The 21,798-nt window shown below is 55.9% G+C and overlaps 2 protein-coding genes across 3 annotated transcripts; both read right to left on the bottom strand.

Annotated features, from left to right (window-relative positions):
* Positions 1-2,634: 2,634 nt before the first annotated feature.
* LOC130840048 (keratin, type I cytoskeletal 13-like) lies at positions 2,635-7,176 on the bottom strand. Its single transcript, XM_057715083.1, has 8 exons — positions 6,658-7,176; positions 5,495-5,577; positions 4,809-4,965; positions 4,463-4,624; positions 4,247-4,372; positions 3,932-4,152; positions 3,299-3,321; positions 2,635-2,960 (listed from the first exon to the last, which is right to left on the bottom strand). The coding sequence occupies exons 1-8, from the start codon at positions 7,129-7,131 to the stop codon at positions 2,884-2,886; spliced, it is 1,323 nt and encodes a 440-aa protein (XP_057571066.1). The 5' UTR covers positions 7,132-7,176; the 3' UTR covers positions 2,635-2,883.
* A 7,141-nt stretch (positions 7,177-14,317) lies between these two features.
* On the bottom strand, positions 14,318-18,945 carry KRT15 (keratin 15). 2 transcript variants are annotated; one of them, XM_057715144.1, is made up of 9 exons: positions 18,539-18,945; positions 18,241-18,466; positions 17,314-17,396; positions 17,074-17,230; positions 16,438-16,599; positions 16,227-16,352; positions 15,831-16,051; positions 15,363-15,388; positions 14,318-14,688 (listed from the first exon to the last, which is right to left on the bottom strand). In XM_057715144.1, the coding sequence occupies exons 1-9, from the start codon at positions 18,766-18,768 to the stop codon at positions 14,609-14,611; spliced, it is 1,311 nt and encodes a 436-aa protein (XP_057571127.1). In that variant the 5' UTR covers positions 18,769-18,945; the 3' UTR covers positions 14,318-14,608. The 2 variants fall into 2 exon arrangements, with proteins under 2 accessions (XP_057571127.1, XP_057571126.1); XM_057715143.1 differs by having other exon boundaries at positions 18,241-18,944.
* Between the last annotated feature and the right edge of the window lie 2,853 nt (positions 18,946-21,798).

Raw genomic sequence — 21,798 nt, forward strand, 5'->3', positions numbered from 1 at the left:
ATGGGCCTTGGAGCTAGACCAAGGAGGCTGGGAGTGGTGGGAAAGAACAGAGGTCTGTGGCAGAAGGTGAATCCTGAACTGAGCTTTGAAAATGGAAATAGTTTATTGTTGCGGGCATTGCCTCCTACTGCCCATCAGTCTGTGAACTCCCTCAAGACAGAGGCTGGGGCTTCCCTGGTGGCGCAGAGGTTAAGAATCTGCCTGCCAATGCAGGGGACACGGGTTCAATCCCTGGTCCGGGAAGATCCCTCATACCACGGAGCAACTAAGCCCGTGTGCCACAACTACTGAGCCCACGTGCCACAACCACTGAAGCCCACACACCTAGAGCCCGTGCTCCACAACAAGAGAAGCCACCGCAGTGAGAAGCCTGCGCACTGCAATGAAGAGTAGTCCCCACCCTGCACAACTACAGAAAGCCTGCGCACAGCCAACGCAGCCAATAAAAAAAGTAAATAAAGAAAAAAAAATACAGAGGCTGCCTTTTTGCACATCTCTTTCTCTCCAGGATCCAATATAAGCATCTGGTACACAGTGCACTCCATTACAAGCTGCTGATGAAATAGATTAACTAAAAAAGTAACCAGGTTTGGGAGTGGAGGTCATGTCCTCTTTCTCTTTGATGTCTGAGTTCCTAGTACAGCTCTAGGCATGTGGACGAGAACTAAGCCACACCTCGTTCCACAGTTGGGGTGAGATCTGGGATGAGTGGATGGCGACACCTTTCCCCTGGCTAAGCCAGATGGGCAGGTCACCTCTGAGCGACCACTGTGGACTAAATCAACTGCCCGGAGCCCAGACAGGCTTGGGGTAGAGGAAGAGGAGGAAGATGATGAATGAGGGCAGTGACTATAGGGGAGTGGGGGGACCTGCAGGGGGAGGGTGAGATGAGGAGGGGGCAGAGAAAGGGCAGTTGGCCAGAGTGGCAGAGCACCCCCTACCCTCTGGCCTACAACCCATGACAAAACTCAGATGGCATCTGAGAGGCACTCCTCCAGTTTACTCACTGGTCTCTCTCCTCAATAAGCATTGGCTGAGCCCCAGCAGCCCTGCCCCCTTGGCGCACACAGGCAACAGTCAACACCCGGGTAGGTGGATGCAGATGTGCGAACACCTGAGTGCACCCCACTCTCTCTGGGCGCCGCAGAGGAGGGGGTGTCCGTCTCAGTTAGATGGTTGAATAAAGACCTGGTGGTCCAATAAAACAAAGAGAACAGGGAAGAAAGGTCAGATCAGACCACGGTCACTCATTGAACAAGGGCTGAGGGGTCTAGCCACATGGCTGGGTCACTGAGAACAGTTTGGAGTGGCAGGACCTCAGGGTGGGCCGGGGGAGGCTAGTGTAGAATTCAGGGCCAGAGAGAAGCCAGACGAGGCCACGCGCCGGTGTCCTCCTGGCTGGTGAGGAGTCTGGGTTTTCCTCAGCGCCCTGTGGGGAGCTATTGCAGCATCTCTAAGCCAAGAGTAGGACTTTCCATTTCCAGCAATGGCCCCGGCTGGTGCGTGGAGCACAGATGAAGGGGGAGCTGAAACGAGGCAGGGAGGCCAAGGAGGCCATGGCAACCTTCCCAGCAAGTTAAGACTGGGCAGGTGTTGAGGACATTACAATTAAAACAGCCTCCATGGGAGGGACTTGGGAGGGGGCTAGAGAGAGGGAGCCAAGAGGACTCCCAGTCTCCTGGTTTGGATGTCTAGGTCCTCTGAGATGGAGGACCGGGAAGGCCCAGATGTGGGAGAAGGAGGGATGCTCCTTCAGACTAGTGGGTCTGAGGAGGTGATGGCTGGCTCACTTGGGTGTGTGAGACTGGAGCAGAAGAGAGGGGACTCGATGGAGCATCATCGGGACATACTAGTAATCGTGACCACGGACATGTGCCAGATGGCCCAAGGAAGGGTGGGGTGAAGAAGCAAAAGAGACGAGTGCCTACGTCAGAATCCAGGGCACCCATCCCTGTGAGGAGTAAGCGGGGCCAGAGCAGGCTGCACGTGAGCTGGGAGGTCCAGAGAAGCAGGGGGAACAGGGGTGCAGAGGGGAGGCCGGGAGGAGGGTCAGCACCAGCCCAGGCTGAGGTCACTCCTTGAGCCGTGCATCTGGTCACCGAGTGGCTTGGAATGGCAGGACCTTGGGGTGAGCCGAGGGCCGGGGGGACTGCAGGTCAGGGGGCCCAAAGGAAGCGTTCTCTGCAGGAAGCAGGGAGGCAGTGATTGAGGCTGGGGTAATTGTCCTAGGCCTCCTTCTCCCTGAATCAGCCCCGCACGAGCCCGTTGCATCCTGCCCCAAGCCCTCTGTACCGCTTTCCCACATCACCCCATCACTTGACTACCAGAATCCCGTTGCCGCCTTATTACTGGATGTCCTATGGGATGTTGAACTGGCCCAAGTGCCCCTACATGTCCATATTAGCAGGGCACCATCGTCTGTGGGGCGCCTGTGTTTGTCATTATCGTACCTGTGGCTGACGGTCGGCCCGGGTACATTGTGTCCCTCCCAGCTAGGGGCTCTCTGGGCCAGGCCTCGTCGGGGTGGGCTGCTCAGCCCGCCCAACCTCACCCACACCCCACCACGCCCCGTCAGGGCCTCGGCAGGTGCCACCCTCAGAAACCAGGCCAGAATCAAAAATACATTTGCAAGAAGATGGGAAACTTTATTGAATGAGCCTTTCTTTTCAGTAGAGAAGCAGAGGGGTCAGAGGAGGCAGGTCAGGGAGAAGAGGAAGCTGACCTGGAGAGAAGGGCAGGGAGTGGCCGCCCTCGGGAGAGTGGGGGCCGGGAGCAGAGTGGCTGAGCCTCGGGTCCTGCAGTCCCTCCCTCACTCCTGCAGGGAACGGTCAGCTCTCTCATCCTCTGGGTGCTGAAGACAGAGGGAGGGGCTGCCAGGCAGATTTAAGGCTTAATTTCTGCAGTGCGGCGAGTGGAGATGGTGCTGCTAGAAGAGATGGTGGTACCATGGCTGACGTTTCCTGGAGATGGAGGAGGCAAAAGACCTTCAGGCTGGAGAAGACCCATCTCAGGCCAACTCGGGCCCCCCAGGAGGGGCCCAAACCCCTAGTGGGTCTGGTGGGGGGGAGGGTAGTTGATGGGGACTCTGTTATTGTCTGGGGGACTCTTTCCACGACAGCCCCATGGGTCTATGGGTCAGAGCCACCTATTTTGAAAGGAAAACTGAGGAGCAGGTAACCACTTCTGCTCCAGCACGGTTCCCCTTCCCTACACTGGGGAGCCCAGCACTGCTGCCCTACCCGCCCGCAGGGCCATGGACAGGAGCCCGATTGCCTTTCCCTCTGGATAATTTCCTTACCTCCTGTGGTGAAGCCAGTCAACCTGGGAGAGAGGAGAGAGACAGCCATGAGCGGTAGGCAACCAAGGACAGTGGCCTACCTGTGCTCAGGTGGAACTGCTCAGCTCACCCCTTGGAGCCCCTGAGTTGGGCTCTTTTCCCAGCTGTGCCCCCAGCCCACTGGACAGCTACACCATGTGACTTCCAGACCTGTCCTATCTATCCGTCTGCCTGTGAAGCCTCAGGAGGTGACATTATTGGGCATTTGCTGGAAGTTTTGTTCTCCCTCTGCTTCACTCGACCCCCTACCCCTCCCTTAAGTGCACAAGAATGGCCTGATCCCTGCAAATAGTCTGAAGGCAGTTAAAACCCTATTTTAATAGCTTTTTTGGGCTGCCCTGAATCTAAGCTAGTAACTATCCAATGTGAGATATTTTCTCCATGGTCCCCAGTCCTACCAGTCTAAGCCAGAGGCCCAAATTAGAAAGTTAAAGGAAATGCCCCTGTAGTCTGATGCCACAGGACAAGCAGGAAGCTCTGGTCCTGGATCTCGGTCCAGGCAGTTTAAGTTCAGACAGATGCCCTCCCCTTCCAGACACAGGAGCCTGATCCCTATGGCCCGGGGGCCCTTAGTCACTTTCCGACGTGACCTACTTGGAGTCCTGGCCCTCCAGCAGGCTGCGGTAGGTGGCGATCTCCTGCTCCAGCCGTGTCTTGATGTCTAGCAGCATCTTGTACTCCTGGTTCTGGCACTCCATCTCGCTGCGGAGCTCACTCAGCTGGGCCTCGATGCTGCTGATGAGGCCCTGGATCTGCTGCAGCTGCAGGGCGTAGCGGCACTCCGTCTCTGCCAGCGAGCTCTCCAGCCCGGCTTTCTGGTGGGGGCAGCGGAGGAGAAGGTCTGAGGGGTGCCGGGCCAGGGGGTGGGGCCTAGAGGGGGCAGCCTCTGGGCAGGGGCAGCAGGTGTACCATGCTCAGTTGGGACTGCAGCTCGATCTCCAGACTCTGGAGCGTACGCCTGAGCTCCGTGATCTCCGTCTTGCTGGTCTGGATCATGGCCGTGCTGGAAGTCACCTCCTTGGTCAGCTCCGCACTCTGAAATTCAAGCAGAAGCAAGGTGGTGGAGGCGTCCAGCTGGAAAGCCCAGGGCATCCCCTGGCTCAGCAAGGTGAGAGGGCCAGGTACCTTGGTGCGGAACCATTCCTCGGCATCCCGGCGGTTCTTCTCTGCCATGGCCTCGTACTGCTCCCTCATCTCCGCCAGCACACGGGTCAGGTCAATGCCTGGGGTGGCGTCCATCTCCACGTTGACCTGGCCGACCACCTGTTTGCTGAACTCCTTCATCTCCTGTGGGGATGGAAAAGGAAGACGCGTGCAGCTCCTCAGCCCACCTCTCCTCGGCTCTGAATGCTACTGGAATGTCCTGGAAAGTGCTTCCAGGTCCCACAGTGGAGGGCAGAGCCTGGCTGCAGAGGGCTCCCCGTTCTCGCTGAAGGTGATTCAGCCATGGCAAGCACAGCCCCCCTCTCACCTCCTCGTGGTTCTTCTTCATGTAGGCCAGCTCCTCGTTCAGACTCTCGATCTGCATCTCCAGGTCCGTCTTAGTCAGGGTCAGCTCGTCCAGCACCCTGCGCAGGCCATTGATGTCGGCCTCCACGCCCTGGCGCAGGGCCAGCTCGTTCTCATACCTAAAGGATTTTTTTAATTGAAAAAACAACATAGAAATGACATTAGGAGTTTGGGTTTTTGAACACAGATCACCTGTTTTCCTTACTTAGCCCTGCAGTAGACCCTTCTCTGCTTCAAAGGAAGGAAGGAGAGAAGAAGGAAGGAAGGGAGGGAAGGGAAGGGAAAGAGAGAGAGAGAAAGAAAGAAAGAAAGAAAGAAAGAAAGAAAGAAAGAAAGAAAGAAAGAAAGAAAGAAAGAAAGAAAGAAAGAAAGAAAGAAAGAAAGAAAGAAAGAAGAAGAAAGAAAGAAAGAAAGAAAGAAAGAAAGAAAGAAAGAAAGAAAGAAAGAAAGAAAAGAAAAAAAGAAAGAAAGAGAAAGGAAGGAAGGAAGGAAGGAAGGAAGAAGAGTATTAGACACTCGCCTACCCCCACACTGGACTCTGCTACTTCCCCAAGACCTTCACTCCTGGGACGCTCTGATTACATTGTTCAGAGGAACATTTGTCTAAAACAAGAACTGCTGGGAAAGGAATGAGGGAAATAAACTCACTTGAGCCTGAAGTCGTCGGCAGCCAGTCTGGCATTGTCAATCTCCAGAACGATCCGGTTGTTCTCAATGGTGGCCGCCAAGATCTGCAAGACATGGAAGGTAACCACGGGAGGGTCCACGAGCTTGGGGAGCAGGACTGAGGAAACAGGTGGCCGTCAGATTCTGCCTATTCCCTGCTCCTGCGAACTGGGACAGGGCACTTCCCTCCAGGCCTTGGTTCCTCTTCTGTAAAGTGAGAAACAGGACGGGTCCCACCCCCCCCCCACCCAATTTGTTCTGTCACTCCGGCATTCTATGTCTGGTCATGGTGGGGAAGATCCGGAGGTGCGTTTCAGGGGAGCGACCCCACAACATCCGTGGTTAGTCGTGTCTCTGCAGCCTCAGACTGGCAACCTCTCGAGGCCACTGTCTTAAGAGGCTTCCTTCTCCTTAAGATCATGACAGAATCAGCCTGGCTCCCCACAGTTCATAATAACATCACCGAGGTTAGCCTCCCCTCTCCGCAGGGTGGAATTCCAACAAATATCCCCATCCGTTTGAATTTCTTATCTAAACTTTTGTGTTCCAGAGTACTTAAAATCCACCCCACATAGCTGGGACTCGGCCCAGGCAGGTGGATTTCTGTCCCAACAAGCTGGCATTACAGTGTGATGGACAGGCCTCGACGGAGGGAATCTCAGCTTAGCACTGCCGAAGCCTCTGCCTACATCTCCACCCCCTGGTCGCGGTCAGTTGAGAACGCCAGTGTCAAGGAGGCCCCTACAAAATAAGCTAGTGTTCCCAAACCAATGAATGAATGTGTATTCCTTTGTTGATTTTAGCCATTCTCAGTGGCTTTTAAAACTGTCACAGTTTCCAAATAACCCAGTGGATTAGAATTATAGAGATCAAGTCAGTAATAACATAACTGTTTGGAAAGCAGTAAAAAAAATGTTGGCATGAGTAAGAACAATAAAAATGAATAATGGGAGAAAACGCACAGCATGAGAAAGCCCATTAGGAATAGAGACACTTGATAGGTAGTAATAAACTAGACTGTCACCCGAAGGAAGGGTAAGAATTCCGTCCACACAGCATCTTCTGGTCCCTGAGGACCCTGCTTTTCCTGGCTATGGCAGCTCTGCCCGGCTCAGAGGAAACCTCCTCGACCTGCAAGGGCTCACCTTGACCCGGAGGTCGTCGATGGTCTTGTAGTAGGGGCTGTAGTCACGCTCCGGGCTGGTGGGGCTCTGCTTCAGATGCCAGTCACGGATCTTCACCTCCAGCTCCGTGTTGGCCTCCTCCAGGGCACGCACTTTCTCCAGGTAGATGGCCAGGCGGTCATTGAGGTTCTGCATGGTGATCTTCTCGTTGCCAGAGAGGAGGCCGCCATCGCCACCGCCAAAGTCACCAAAGCCACCACCGAAACCCCCATAAAAGCCACTTCCAAGGCCACCTCCAAAGCCACCCCCAAAACCGCTACCAGCCCCTCCACCGAAGCCGCAGCTTAGGCCACCCCCAAAGCCCCCAGCTGATCCCCCAGAGACAAACCGAGTTGAGCAGGTAGAGATACTGCGACCTCCTCCCAGCTTGCAGGAGCCACCCCCAAAGCCACTTCCACCGTAGCTGGCGGAGGAACTCTGCAGGCGACAGCTCATGGTGAGAGCGAGATGGGTAGAGAGCACGTGCGGTAGGAGTTTGACTTGGCCTGGCCGGAGACTGTGGCTCTTCCCCAGAGTGCATGCCTTTTATACACCTCCCAGGGGGTTGGACGGTCGCCCCATCTTTTCTCCTCCCTTCCCCACCCTCTGACTGGTGCCAACTGCACATCTGTTTCCCATAAGCTCAGTTACCTCCATTCTCCAGGGTGGGTTGTGCCTTTGGGGGAAGGGGGGCCTTTTTTTTTTTTTTTAATCCTTAACAAAAGGGATGATTCAGAGGGAACAGTGTTCTACTTGAGACTACCCTTTGACAACTGAATTCTGTCTCACCTCTCCACTTAGGGAACTCACTCCCATCGGCCTCGCCCAATATTACAACGGGGACTGAGCTGCACAGCTCTGCCAGGGAGCCTCTGCAGAGGAAAGGTGGCTGCAAAGCGGCCCCGTGTTGTCACCTCAGCCCTCTGCCTCCCTTCTTCCTATTTCTACAAGTTCTGACTGGAATGTTCTGCATCCTTCTCAGCAGTCCATCTACTTCAGTGCTTCCAGCAACGATGATAAACTGCTTGGTCCTATAGCATCAATGACCTTGAAGGTGTTTAGGCTAAAAAAAAAAAAAAAAAATGGCTCCAAGACCATCAGATAAAGTCATGGTGCAAGGAACCTTAGAGACCATCCAACACAGCCGGGGAAACTGAGGCACAGAAAGAGCAAGTAGCCCTGGACGTGATTGTAGCTGACACCCTCAGAGCCCTCACCGTATGCAGGCAGTGAGCCAAGAAATGTATAGTGACTGCCTCGTTTAATCTTTGCAGCAGCCCAGCAAGGGGGGGTCCTCCTATTGTCCCCATTTTACACAGGAGGAAACTGAGCCTAATTAAGAGCAGAGTCAGGACTGAAACCCAAGTCTAGTTCTGTCTGACACTAAGGCTCATTTTTTAGGTATGTTTTTCAGAAGCTGTCCAATTTAATGCATTTTTACCCATGTATGAAATTTTAAGCATGTGTTCACTTGTGTAACCACCACCCAGAACATTTCCAGCACTCTGTAAAGCTCATTGTACCTTTTCCCAATCAAATGCCCCCCATACCGTGCCCCTAACATGACAATAATTCCAACTCTGTCACCATAGATATAGTCAAACCTCCTCAGCCAGCAGCTATGTTTCTCCCCAAGAGATATTTGATGGGGTCTGGAGACATTTTGGGTGTCACCACTGAAGGATGCTACTGGGATCTGGAGGATAGAGACCAGAGATGCTGCTAAATATCCTACCATGCACGGGACAGCCCCTGTCACAAAGAATTCTCCAGCCTGGAAGGTCAGGAATGTGGAGGTCGAGAAGCCCTAGGTCAGGCTGGCCCATAGGTTTAGTTACTCCATCACAGCGGCAGGTGCCAAGGCATGGCCACGTCCAGAAAGGAAGTCTTGTAATACTAAGCAGGGCTCTTTCTAGCCCCCCAACCACATGCCACCTGCCTCCACTTGTGGATGTTTGACCAAGGGGCCGCGTAGAGGATGCGACCCAGAGCCTGAGGCCAGGGTCTCTACCGAGCAGCCTGAGATGCAGCTGAAATTCGGGGTCTGCTTAGGAAGCCGGCCAGAGGAGGCGTCACCACTCAGGTCGAAAGAAAAGAGCCTTGAGCTGGCCTCTCAGAAGCCTGGGATTGAAGGAGAGGTTCCAGGGCTGAGAATGGAGGACCCTGGACCCAGGCTCCAGCCTCCACTCACCAAGGGGGCCAGGGTCCCTGTGAACAGCCTCCCAGGAGCTGCCTTCTGCGCACAGCAGCCTGAGGGGCTGGGTGGGATGGCCAGGGGCTGGGGTGACGTGGCACAGGCTTGAGGTTGTCCTGGAAACCCCTTCACTGATTCAGCAAGACCAGAAAGGAAGGCTCTGAGTCAGGGCTTTCTTGGCCTTTGTTTTTGTGGGTGGGGAAGTAGGCCTGGGTCTCCCCCAGCGGGTGTCAGCATCAGGGAGAAAGCCAAGACCACAGGGAGTCCAGAGAGTCAGCGTGACCCCTGACCCTGCCCGGCCCTCCTACCCCAAACTGATGGCTCAGCTCTCTCTCTGAAACAGTGTGATTCAGCCCAAAGCAGGAGCCCTCGCTCTCTCAGTGGGGATCAAAACTGACAAGAAGGTGATTAATGGAACCTGTCAGGCCTGGAATGATGATCCTCCCGGGGCTGAAGAGCAGGTTCAGCCAGCGCCTCTTAGAGGAACAATAACCACAGATCCTCCAAAGCCCCACGGTGGCCAGGACATGCCTCTCTCACAGGGTCAGGGCACGGCCTCTCCCCACCCCTCCCGTGCAGAGTACATGATACCTCGACACAGGAATGCCTCCTCTGACCCAGAGTGAACCCCAGGGCCCACGGGGCCAGGGGACACATGCCTGCCCTCCTGGAGGGAGCTGGGCAGAGACCCATCCTGGGGACCCAGTTTCTCTTCTCCCAGCCCTGGTCCAAATGGGGCAGGACAGAGTGCTGGGGCTGAGGCACTGCTCACATGTCTAAAGCTTCCTTCTTTCCTTTCTGGCAAAAACACACTAAATTCAGTCCCCTCCCCTATAACATGGTACCAGGGAAGGGGAGGGAAAGCCCCATTTATGAGTAACCCCTGCAGAGGAGACTGAGTTTAACAGGTTGTCACTGAGTCTGCACAACAACAGGAGAGGGGTTTTGTTGACCCCATTTTATAGCTGAGGCAGCTGAGGTTCAGGGAGGCTAAGTCACTAGTCCAAGGTCACCATGAAGTCAAGATTTAAACTGGCCTCTGGCTCTCTCTACCCTACCAGTTGGTGTCTTGGAGCCTTGCTGTAAACTCGGTGTCTGATCCCTGAGTGTTCCATTCTCTATACGTTGTTAAGATAATAAAATAACACTAGCTAACTTTTTTCTACACTGTATGAAACACTCTACGTGTGTGACTTCATTTGGTCCTTGAAACAACTCTACTATTTTTATCATATCCTTTTTCCAGATGAGGAAATGAAGGCCCAGAGAGGTTAACTACGTTGCCCAAACTTGAGTATGTCAGAGCCAAGATTCAAACCTCTGGCTCCAGGGTCTGCACCCTTAACCACTGCATGGTCAATCCCTTTCAGGCCAGTGTTAGCACCATCCCATCCAGAGGGTCTCCATTGTTGCCCTCTCCATTCTCAGGCCTCCTGTCACCCAAGACCTAGCTGGTGGATGGTCCTGCATCCCACAGTGGTTAGGCCTCTGCAGCTGATGGCCTGATGATCAGCCTGATGTGAGCTCCAGAGCTCAGGTGCTTATACGGGTACTTAACGTAGAATGTCAAAGCCTAAATTGTCGTGGGAACTTTCCCATCCAGCCCCCTCATTTCCCATGTGGGGAAACTGAAGCCCAGAATGCCAAGCCCCAGGACAGTGGGAAGGGAAGAGAAATGCATGAATTTCTGGCTGTACCACTGATTCGCTGTGGGCCTTACGTCGAAATGACCTCTAAGTTTCCTTCAGCAATGCCCTCTGAGGTGCTGGTTCTCAAAGACTTACCCAGAGTCACCAGGTTGTTCACCTGCAGAGCTGAGGCCTAGACCCCATCCCCCAGCTCCTAACCCAGGGTTCCTTGCTTGAATCTTGGATCAGGCTCCTCCCTCCTTCCCCCTCTCCCAGGACCACAGGGGGCCTGCAGCCCAGGCTGAATGACCACCTCCCAAAGGGTCTTAAGGCTCCCCCACAGGGACAGGCCTCTTGTGAAAGGCAGACTCTTCCCAGACAGTGGAGCAGGGCCCTCTGGGCAGCCCTCCACCTTCAGAGACACCAGCTTGACACAGCAGTCCTCAGGAGCTCCTCCAGGCTAGCTTCGAGGCCTCAGGGCCTTATATTTCTACATACCCAGCTTTTTAAAATCCCTTTTATACCACCAGGGCTCCTCAGAAACCCAGTGAGGCCAGCAAAGGCTTTGAATTAAGTGGACCTGTTTCAACCCTAGGTCTGTCATAGACTGGCTGTGTGACCTTGGGAAAGTTACTCAACCTTTCAGTGCCTCAGTGACCACAACTGAAAAACAGGCACAAGATGAGTTAGTATTTGAGAAGCACCTGACACACAGGAGCTCCCAGCAGGTGGAAGGTTCCTCTTCCCTCCCTGTTACAAATGAGGAAAACGCAAGCTTCTCATTCTTAGATGACCTGTTGGAGAATTCTTCTGGGCCCCCCGCCTCTGCCAGCTCACTGTTTTGCCTCCCTCTCTGGTTCCTGCAGCCAGCACGGCACCTGCAGCAGCCAGACAGGTGACAACTGGTGGCATTCCTGTCTCATTTCCCCCACTCAGTCTTACATTCCCTGAAGACAGGGGCTTTGTCAAATATACCTCCGAATACCGCTCCTGGTACAGGGGGGCTCTGGCTCACTGCCTGGGAAGCTGTTTCAGAGACACACTGTCTGCTGGCTTTAGGTGAGAAGGAGTATCTAGCAGGAACGGCAACCAGTGGGGTCACCCCACTTCCAAATCTCATGGGAGAAGCTGCCACCTCCTTATTTCCCCTCGTGCCACCAGCTGCCCACAGAGGGACAGGTGACCCCCAGGTGGGCACATGCCCAAGACATGGGTGAATGTCCAGAGCCATGTCTAAGGCATGAAAGAGCAAAAGAGAAGAAAGTTCATGCACTCGTGCAACAGATATTTATTGAGCTGCCCCTCTGAGGACTCAGCAGTGCAGGGAGCAGACACAGCCCCTGCTGTCACAGATCCCACAGCCCAGGCTCCCCTCTCAGGTCCCAGGATGCAGAGCAGCTCACAGAGAACCTCAAGATCATCTTGTCCAATCAGACGCCTACATTTAAAGATGCAGTAACTGAGAGCCGGAGGGGGATGGGGCCAGTCAAAGTCCTCAGGGAGAGAGGGGTGGGCATGCCCCACTCCTGCTCTGGAAAGGCCAGCCTAAACACAGGACATGCCCACAACCCTAATCCTTAGACCCTAAGATGCCCTCTCTGTGGAGAGGAGGGAGGCCTGCTGCCTGCTTCCTGGATTGGTTGGAAACCCAGCCCCACCTCCGTCCAGGGGCAGGCAGGAGGTGGGTCGTCTCTGCCCGAAGAGGATTTAAGGGCTCAGCCAGGCATGTGCTATCCCTGGGCGTGGGCATCTCACTCCAGGGTCAGGCAGGGGACAGGACTTGGCAAGTTCCAAGGGCCTCTCTAATAGTCCATCCCCGAATCCCAGCAGAGCAGGAACAGGAGCTCCGGGGAGATAGAAGCAGCCTCCCCTTCCACCACCCCCCACCCCCAGCTCAGTGTCTGGCCCAGAGAGAAGGCTCACTGGATGAGGGCTGAGCCCCTATGCCACCCTACACCTTTGCAGATGTGGTTATTTTTGCAAGCAAAGAAGACTCGTCTGTGGCTGTTTAGAAGGCCTGAGACCTCTCAACAGAGGCCCGGAGGTCAGCGAGGCAGGAGCAGCGGCCCAGCCACAGTGGGGTTGGAGAGTTTCCAAAAGGAGCCTGGCTGATCCCAGAATGCCTGGGATGTGGCACCTGGTGCTCTGGGCTTGAACCACAGCATGAGAGACCAAGATCCCACGTGAGGACAGCGTTTCTGACTGACACTTGAACAGGCTGCCCCAGAGGTTAAGAAATGGGTTTCAGACCAGCACACCCTCCAAGGAAGGTGTTGCCAGCTTCTGTCACCCTCGTGGCATCAAGGAAAAAGCAAGGGTCTGGAATCAGAGAGACCGTACCAGACCCAGTTTCACTGTTTCCTAGTTTGTGGCTTCATTCAAGTGACCCAGCTTCCCTGGGTCTCAGGTTCCTCTTCTGAAAACTGCTGCTGATATCTGACCTCCAACTTCAAAAGCTGTCAGGAGAGTAAATAAGATGCCGTCCACTGAATGCCCAGCCCAGAGCCTGGCTGGGTGCAGACGCTTAATAAATTGCCTTTCCTGCCTCCAGCCCCAGGGAAATCTGGCCTCGAAGTGTGTACTCAGAAGACACATTCTAGATTAAACCTCCCTCAGAAAGAATAGGTGCCACCTTCTCTCCACTCAAGGTTGCTGGGTGAGGAGTTATACCCAGTGAGAGTCCCTACAGGGGACCTCTCCGAAGGCCTGGCCCTCCTCCCACGTAATCTAATTCTCAGGAGCACAGCAGCACCTCCTACCTGCTTTTCCCAGCAAAACAAAGAAACCAGTTCTCCCTCTCCCCCAAGTCCTCACCCAAGCCCAGCCCAGCCACAGACACCCAGAGTTCTCCACTTCCTCATTCCCTGCCCTCTATCAGGGGCTATGAATCCCAGAGGAAACAGCCCCAGACCAGAAGCAACAAATCAGGTGTGCGTGGATGCCTCTGCTCTAGTGAGCCCTCGGGTGGAGACTGGGAACAGAGGAGCAGAAGCAGGATTTGGACAGAGAAAGCCAAGTAGGGATTGGTGTTGCTTTGGACTTAAGCTTGGAGAAATCAGGGAGGGCTTCCTGGAGCTAGTGTCTTTCCCTCTGGGCACTTTCAGTGCCTTGTGGGGAGACAGCAGCTTTGTGGGGGATGGGGACCAGCTTTGCAGGGGGGCAGAGATGGGAACTGGCTCAGCCGCTCTGGAGCTCAGGTGCGCCTGGCTGCAAAAGATGGGAGGCTCAGGGGGTACATGTGGTGAGGGCCAGAAGCAAGGAGGAGGGTCCTGGCAGTGAGCTGGGAAGAACCAGGGCCTGGTCTCCTGGAACAAGTCATACAGGTGTGGGGCCCTGCTGCTTACTCTCCATCCACGAGGCCTCTGGGCAAGTCATCAGCCTGACTTCCTCATCCATAAGCTTCTCATCTTATCTCTAAATTCCCTCATCTCTAAGATGGAATAATAAATCCTGACCACCAGCAGTTGTATTAAATGAGACCCGTGGGTAGGGCTGCCTAGCCCAGTGCTAACCACACAGTGGTGAACCAGAGCCAACTACACAGTCAGCCATCTGGTAAAGTGACTAGTCCGGGCGTCCGGCTCTGTGCTAGGTATGCCACACTGCCCTGAGGAACCCCATCTCCTGCTTCCGTGATCACTAAATGGGGTAAGCCAGACAGCAAGTCATCTGAGCCGCCTCACTTGTCCCAGGCACCCCAGGTACCCCAAAGAGTGACGGTGCAGGGAAGAGGTCAGAGTCGGGGGGAGATGGCAGCCCACGGGCCCTGGGCTTCCTTGGAGGCACCACCAAGAAAAACTGGACATATCTTGAATATTTGCAAAAGGAAAAGCAATTCTTTATTGCATTGACATGGTACAAACCATGAGCTTCTTACACAATACAGCTGTTTCTTGCACTTCCCTGCTCTGCAGGAGGTGGGAAAGCTAGAGGGGGGTGGGGCAGAGCATGCGAAGCACCCAACTAGGAGACGAGGGACCCCTGGACCCTCTGAAGGCAGGGCCTGGAGTTTGCTTCTCCAGTCCCTCCGGAAAAGCTGTCTGCTCAGCCTGGGGTGTGTGGGGGTGGCGGGGGGCGTCTCTCCTGCACTGGGCACTTAGATCTCTCTGTTTCAGGAAGAAACCACCTTCCCATCCACAGACTCCTCAACATTGATGCGGACTTTGCCGCTTCCGTCACCTCCCAGGGAGGCTGTAGAAAGAAGAGACAAGCTTTAGAGTGGGAGACCCTCCCTGGCCTCCCTTCCAAGGGGGCCAGGACCTTGGCTTAGCTCTGGGAGAACTAGACAGCACCCCTGAGGATGGCCATTGGCCAATCCTTCCAGAGTTGCCAGGAGGACTGGTGCTGAATTATTCATCAAAGAGATGGGTGGTGGCAGTGGCAGGTATGCCCTGCAGTGAACAAGAATGTCAGGGTTTTTAAGCTGCACATAAACAGGAAGTAATCATGGGCATCTTACCATAAGTGCATGAAGGTGGGGTGGGGGGCCGGGGAGTATGCCCTGGACAAAGCGTGCTGATCCTGGAAGGTTCTTAATAAATCCTCAACCCCAACACTACCCGGGCTGATAGAGGGTCCCACTGGGGAAGAGGCTCCTGTTGGAATGGGCATGTCCCCACCCTACTGGGATGCTTGGCCTCTTTCACCTTCCTCCCCATTCCAAGAGGAATTGTGGCTTCCACAGCTCCCCCCCACACCCCCCGCCAACTCAGAAAGAGTTAAGTCTCTTGGACATCTCTGACGGTCCAGTGGTTAAGACTCCACACGTCCACTTCAGGGGCCATGGGTTCAATCCCTGGTTAGGGAACTAAGATCCCCTCATGCCATGTGGCATGCCCCCCCCAAAAAAAGGGTAAGGCTCTTACCTTCTCTGGTACCAATGCTAGCCATCCTGAAAGAGAGGGAGAAGCAGGTATAAACAAAGGACAAAGCTCAGGTGTGCCTACAGGGAGACAGCGAAGCCCTCATACCACCCCCACCCCCACATCTGACTTCTCTAAAGGCTGGGGCATCCTGAGAGCCCTCCACACCAGCCACCCCCAAGCAGGTAGATTCAGATCTATAACACCCCACCTATTTCATTCAGGAAGTGGAACCAGCATCAAATCCAAGACCACTAGCCCAATGGCTATCATTTACAGAAGACACACAGGTCCAGAGAGGTGACATGACCTGCCCAAGGTAACAGCCAAAGACCAGAACGCGGAGTCCAGAACCTCTTACGCCTTGTTCTGCTCTCTTTTCACTGTACATGCTGCAGTGCCCTTAAGATGACTCTCCACCCCAACCACAACTGGCCCCTCCCTCACTCCCCTCTGCACCCAAGTCCCTGCCTGGCATCCTGGCCCTCCAACAGGCTGCGGTAGGTGGCGATCTCCTGCTCCAGCCGCGTCTTGATGTCCAGCAGTATCTTGTACTCCTGGTTCTGTGCCTCCATCTCGCTGCGGAGATCGCTCAGCTGAGCCTCGATGCTGCTGATGAGGCCCTGGATCTGCTGCAGCTGCGTGGCGTAGCGGCACTCGGTCTCTGCCAGCGTGCTCTCCAGCCCAGCTTTCTGGTGGGGCAGCAGACCAATAGACATCACATCAGGCTAGACAGGAAGTGGTCGAGGGCATAGGGAGAGGGTGAATGGGTTGCAAGGAACGCCCCCAGAGGGAGCTCAGGAACTCCAAGGCTTATGCAGCTTTGGAGGGCAGCAGAGGCTGGGGTGGGTGGGGCGGGAGCCAGACCATGCTGAGCTGGGACTGCAGGTCGATCTCCAGCCCCTGTATCGTGCGTCTCAGGTCTGTGATCTCCGTCTTACTGGTCTGGATCATCTCTGTGTTGGAGGCCACCTCCTTATTCAGCTCCTCTGTCTGTAGGACACACACAAGACAAGTGAGCTCCATGGGCCTCCCAGGAGCTCAGGGAGCTGGGGCAGGGCTGGCAGGTCAGGCCCACCTTGCTGAAGAACCAGGCCTCTGCATCCCGGCGGTTCTTCTCCGCCATGGCCTCGTACTGCTCCCTCATCTCCGCCAGCACGCGAGTCAGGTCCACGCCCGGTGCTGCGTCCATCTCCACGTTGACCTGGCCAGCCAGCTGGTTGCTGAACTCCTTCATCTCCTGCGGGGTGGGTGGGCCCCATTCAGAGACAGAGGGCAGAAGCCAGAGCTGAGTCTGGGGTCTCTCGTGCCAATCCTGGCTCCATCCCTAACTCACCACGTGACCTTGACTCTGCCCTGTACACACGCCAGGCCCCTGTTTCCCACTGCACATGAAGAGGTTTGATCGCACGGGCCCCTCAGTTCTAAGGGTCTCTCCTCCTCTCTAGGTCCTGCCGAGGGAGGACCTCAAGACAGTAGGGCCCTTGTGTGAGCTCACGATGCAAATCAGGGCAGCAGTGCCCACTGGCCACCTGGCCTGGCTATGGATCAGAAAAGTAAAGGGGTCTGGGTCGAAAGTGCCCCTTCCTCTCCATGGGGACTCCTGTGTTGGGGGCATGTATATCTGAACCACGAAGCCCTTCAGCCAACTACGAGGGGGCCCCAGGGGCCCCACTCTGCCTCCCACCAGCTCCAGCCCCTGCCTGGCTCTCACCTCCTCGTGGTTCTTCCGGAGGTAGGCCAGCTCCTCGTTCAGGCTCTCGATCTGCATCTCCAGGTCGGTCTTGGCCAGGGTCAGCTCATCCAGCACCCTGCGCAGGCCGTTGATGTCAGCCTCCACACTCTGGAGCAGGGCCAGCTCATTCTCATACCTGAAAAGGAAGCAGGAACCCAAGTGAGGAAGGGTGAGGGGTCTGGGCTGCTTGAGTTGCAGAAGGGAGCAGAGGGAGCGTACTTGAGTCTGAAATCGTCTGCAGCCAGCCTGGCGTTGTCGATCTCCAGGATGACCTGGGAGTTTTCGATGGTGGCCGCCAGGATCTGCAGGACACAGGAAGCTGGTGTCTAGAGGACCCCTCCCCCTTGCCTGCTGCTCTCCCCACCTGCACTCCGGGCAGGACCGGTCACTGACCATCTCCCCTCTGACACCAGCAACGGAAGCTTGTAGGGCCCCAGAGCAAAATCCAGCCTCTCCTTGAGTGCCCACTGCTTGGTCTGCCCCACACCACCCTCCTCATCTCCAGGACATTAAAGACCAAGGAGCCAGGGTTGCAGGGGACCCCCTGTGGGAACTGCCTGGCCGGGAGCAGGGTGCCCTCTTGGGGATTCTCCACCAGCCTCCCATGTGGACAGCTCGTGGTCACTGGTCTCCCGCACACCTTAACACAGCCATGCATCTACAGAACATTCCAGTCAGTGGGAAACTGGGGGGCAGCTGCAGAAACTGGCGCAGGTGAGTCAAGGGTGAGTGAGTGGCCGGCAGAGCCTGCACCCAGTTCCGGGTCTCCTAATGCCCGACAGTGCTTTTGCCACCCAAGACATTCAAAGGATGAGGCAGGCAGTCCTGGCATGCAGGACTCCTAGAACCTGAGGTTCATCTCTACACCCCCCGTTCTTGCAAAAAAAGAGCAAAGGAACGCTCTAGGCAGAGCCCTGCAGGGTGTGACCGCTGCCCCCACCTTGCCCCCTATTGGTCCAGACCAGATTCCCAGGATCCCCAGCACGGCCAAGTTGAGTGGATGTGTGTTGGCACCCACACCTGGAACACATTCCCCAAGCTCCAAGTTTGCCGAGGTTCCACATCATCACCTGGGCAGAAAAGGATTTCCCCCAGGCAGCTGGCACCCAGCCACCTGCTCCCCACTCCCTGACACCGAGGACTCACCTTGTCTCGGAGCTCTTCTGTGGTCTTGAAGTAGGGGCTGTAGTCGCGCTCCGGGCTGGTGGGACTCTGCTTCTGGTACCAGTCGCGGATCTTCACCTCCAGCTCTGTGTTGGCCTCCTCCAGGGCACGCACCTTCTCCAGGTAGATGGCCAGGCGGTCGTTGAGGTTCTGCATGGTGATCTTCTCATTGCCAGAGAGGAGGCCACCATCGCCACCGCCGAAGTCACCAAAGCCACCGCCAAAACCCCCACCAAAGCCACCTCCAAGGCCACCTCCAAAGCCACCTGCAAGGCCACCTCCAAAGCCTCCACCCAAACCACTACCAGCCCCTCCACCGAAGCCACCCCCGTAGCCCCCTGCTGAGCCCGAGGAGAGAAACCTGGCAGAAGAAGCTGAGATACTGCGGCTCCCACCTCCCCCACAGAGACTCCCCCCACCAAAGCCTCCTCCCCCAGCCAGGAGGGAACCCCCCCAGGTAGAGCCACCCCCAAATGTGGAGGAAGCAGTCTGCCGAAATGTGGTGCTCATGGCCAGGCAGCAGCCCCGCGCTCTCCGCAGCAGGAGCGAAGCTGGCGGTAGGCTGAAACCCAAGGGCTGAGCCTGTCACCCCCAACCCCAGGCTCTTTATATACGCCTCCCAGGCTGTTGTGGGACCGTGTCTCCTCCCCCGAAGGGAAGCCAACTCCTTCTGCGTTTCTGACAAACACCGCTGCCTACACACCTCAACATAGCTGGTGTGGGGTTTTTCTTTCTTTTCTTTTCTTTGCTTTTTTTTTTAATGCAACAAAAGAGATGATTCAGAACGAATGGTGTTTTGCCCCGGGCCGTGGTTTTAACACTTGGATTACAGGTTCATCTCTACACTCCAGGAAAAAACCCAAAGGAGCAAATGCGCATCACGTCTGCCAGGCCTCCTCCTGCACTGTTAGAGGCTCAGGCCAACTCTGCCCTCAGCTGGACTTCGCTGTCCGCAGCCTGGGACCCTCTCCCCTAGGCAGCCAGCTCCCCAATCTCAGTGTGAGAGTCCACTTCCCACCGCTGTCTTGTGTGGTCCCTCTCTCAGCCCCTACGTGTGAGCCTGCAGGGCTCTGGGGGTTGGCGGGCAGAGGCACACAGAGGAATGCAGGGCCCCCGTGGACAGGCTGAGGACAGGAGAGGATGCTGAGTCAAGTTCCAGCAGAGGCGACCAGAGGGGCCAGCATCTGTCACTTCCCTGATGCTGCAAATGGACCCTTCTCCTCCACCCCCCCCACCCACAACTCCCCTCCCGCTTCTCCAGCTCCCCCCTGCCCCCAGCCCCCCTGCACTCACATTCTCACAAAAGCCAGCGGGCTCAGGGCTGACAAGGGATTGACTGATAATCCCACCACCTGCCAACTACATGTCACTGAACATTTGCTCGCTCCTGAAACGAGTTGGGGCAAATCTCTGCAGATAAGATGGAAGCAAGTTCCAGAAAGCCCCTGCCTTCTCCAGGGAGAGGCATGTCACTGCACAGCAGAGCCAGATTTAACCCCGTTTGTCCTGTCAAGCACCCCGTGGGGCTGGGGAGGGACCTGACCCAGAGGGCTGTACGTGCCTGAGCACCATGAGAAGGGAGGAGATAGAGAGGCCTGGAGGGCTGGCTGGAAGACACCTGGGAGATCTTGAAGGTCAAGGCACCACTTCAGAGCGCAGGACGCTGGGGCCAGAGAAGGGAGTCCAACACTCAGGAGAGCCCTTTGCTCCACCGCCAGCTCAGAGGCCTGCTTTTCAGGGACACCTGATACCTGTGGGCAGTGCCACTGGAGGTGTGGCCTGGCCCCCTGGCCTTGGCTCCAGGGTTTAGGGAGAGCCAGGGGTGGGGAAGTGAGCAAGACAAGGCTGGAGAGTCAAGAGGGGGATTCCTGGCCCAGGGCTGCAGCACCGTGAAGTAGGCAGAGCTCTGGAGCCCCTTGGACCTGCTTCAAGCCTGGCTCTACCCATTGGACACAGTACCTTTCAGGGCTCAGTTTCCTGTGGCAACGGGCACTCTCAGCTCCCACTCTCGGGGAAGCCCTGAGTCCCACGAGCCCCCATCCTGCCTCTTCCTTGCTCCCCGCCTTCTGAGGGGCCAGATAGCAGGGTGCACATCCAATACTTAGGGCTCCCAAGTGCCCTCCCCTGGGGGGACTTTTTTTCTGTCCTTGGGCTTCAGCTCTGCCCTGGGAGTGAGCCTCACACTCGGCCATCTTCTTCCATAACCAGCACCTCTTGGGCCATGCAGGCCATTGCTATTATTGCTCTGATAACAGTAACCGCTTAACTTCCACAGCACACGTCACAGTTTACAAAGCACCTCGCATCCAGGCCTCCCCTATTCCTCACAACTCAGAAGATGATCCCTGCCCCTATCTCAGAAGGAATGAAACTGGCGCTCAGAGAGGGAAGTGATTTGTGTAACATGCCACAGCTAGTCACGGGGCATCGCCAGGACTCCGTGCGTCCTCTGACCTCCCCCACGCAAACAGGGGACAGGAAAAGAAGGTGCTCCCCCACCCCCAGACCCCAGGTTCCTGTGCCTGAGCTGGGGTGGTGGAGGGGGATGCCATCCTCGTACGTGGGGATGGGCTTCTCCTCCCCCACATCACAGCGAGCCGGCCTCTTAGTGCTGGGCCCAGACAGCGCAGCATTGTCGTGCGGGTGGGAGGATATTGTCTTCTCCCCCGAGAGAAAAATAATCATACTCAGATCAGCCATAGCTCATTAAAGCCGCTGCAGACATTACGGCCCCAGCAATTACCACAGGAATAATTACGCACCATCACCCCAGGGTGAGGGAGGGCTGGACCCCAGCCAGCCTCTCTCTGCACCCTGACTCCCCTCCAGCAGCCCCTCCAAGGGCCCAGGCCAGGCGGCAGCTGCCCCAGTCACAAATCCCTGGTTTCGGCCCAAACAGTTCCTATGAGCTCAAGGTCTGGGCGGCCGAAGCCTGCTCATTATCACCAGGAGGGGACAGCGGGGCGAGGACAAGGCTCCATTTGGCTCCAGCCCAGACTGCAGCCCCGGGCCCTGCCCCAGGCAGCCCGCCCAGGATGCTGTGCCAGTTCCTGTCCTTTGCCCACTACGGGCAGACAGGCTGTCCCCAGAGCTGGCCTTCCCTCCTTGAGATGGGACGATGCAGCCCAGTGGAGAGAGCCTGGGCTGGACTCCACCTCTGGGTGTGACACAACATCTCCAAGCCAGGTTGCCAACGTAAAATTGGGCCATTTTCAGGAACTTCCCTGGTGGCTCAGTGGTTGAGAATCTTCCTGCCAATGCAGGGGACACGGGTTCAATCCCTGGGCCAGGAAGATGCCACATGCCACAGAGCAACTAAGCCTGTGTGCCGCAACTACTGAAGCCCGAGTGTCTAGAGCCCGTGCTCCACAACATAGAAGGCATCACACTAAGAAGACTGTGTACCACAACGAGGTGTAGCCCCCATTTGCTGCAACTAGAGAAAGTCTGCACGCGGCAACGAAGACCCAACATAGCCAATAAGTAAATAAATCTATAAAAAAAAATGACCATTTTCCCACTTACACGAGGTACAAAGAG

The sequence above is a fragment of the Hippopotamus amphibius genome, chromosome 17, assembly GCF_030028045.1.
Source record: "Hippopotamus amphibius kiboko isolate mHipAmp2 chromosome 17, mHipAmp2.hap2, whole genome shotgun sequence".
NCBI classification, from domain to species: domain Eukaryota; kingdom Metazoa; phylum Chordata; class Mammalia; order Artiodactyla; family Hippopotamidae; genus Hippopotamus; species Hippopotamus amphibius.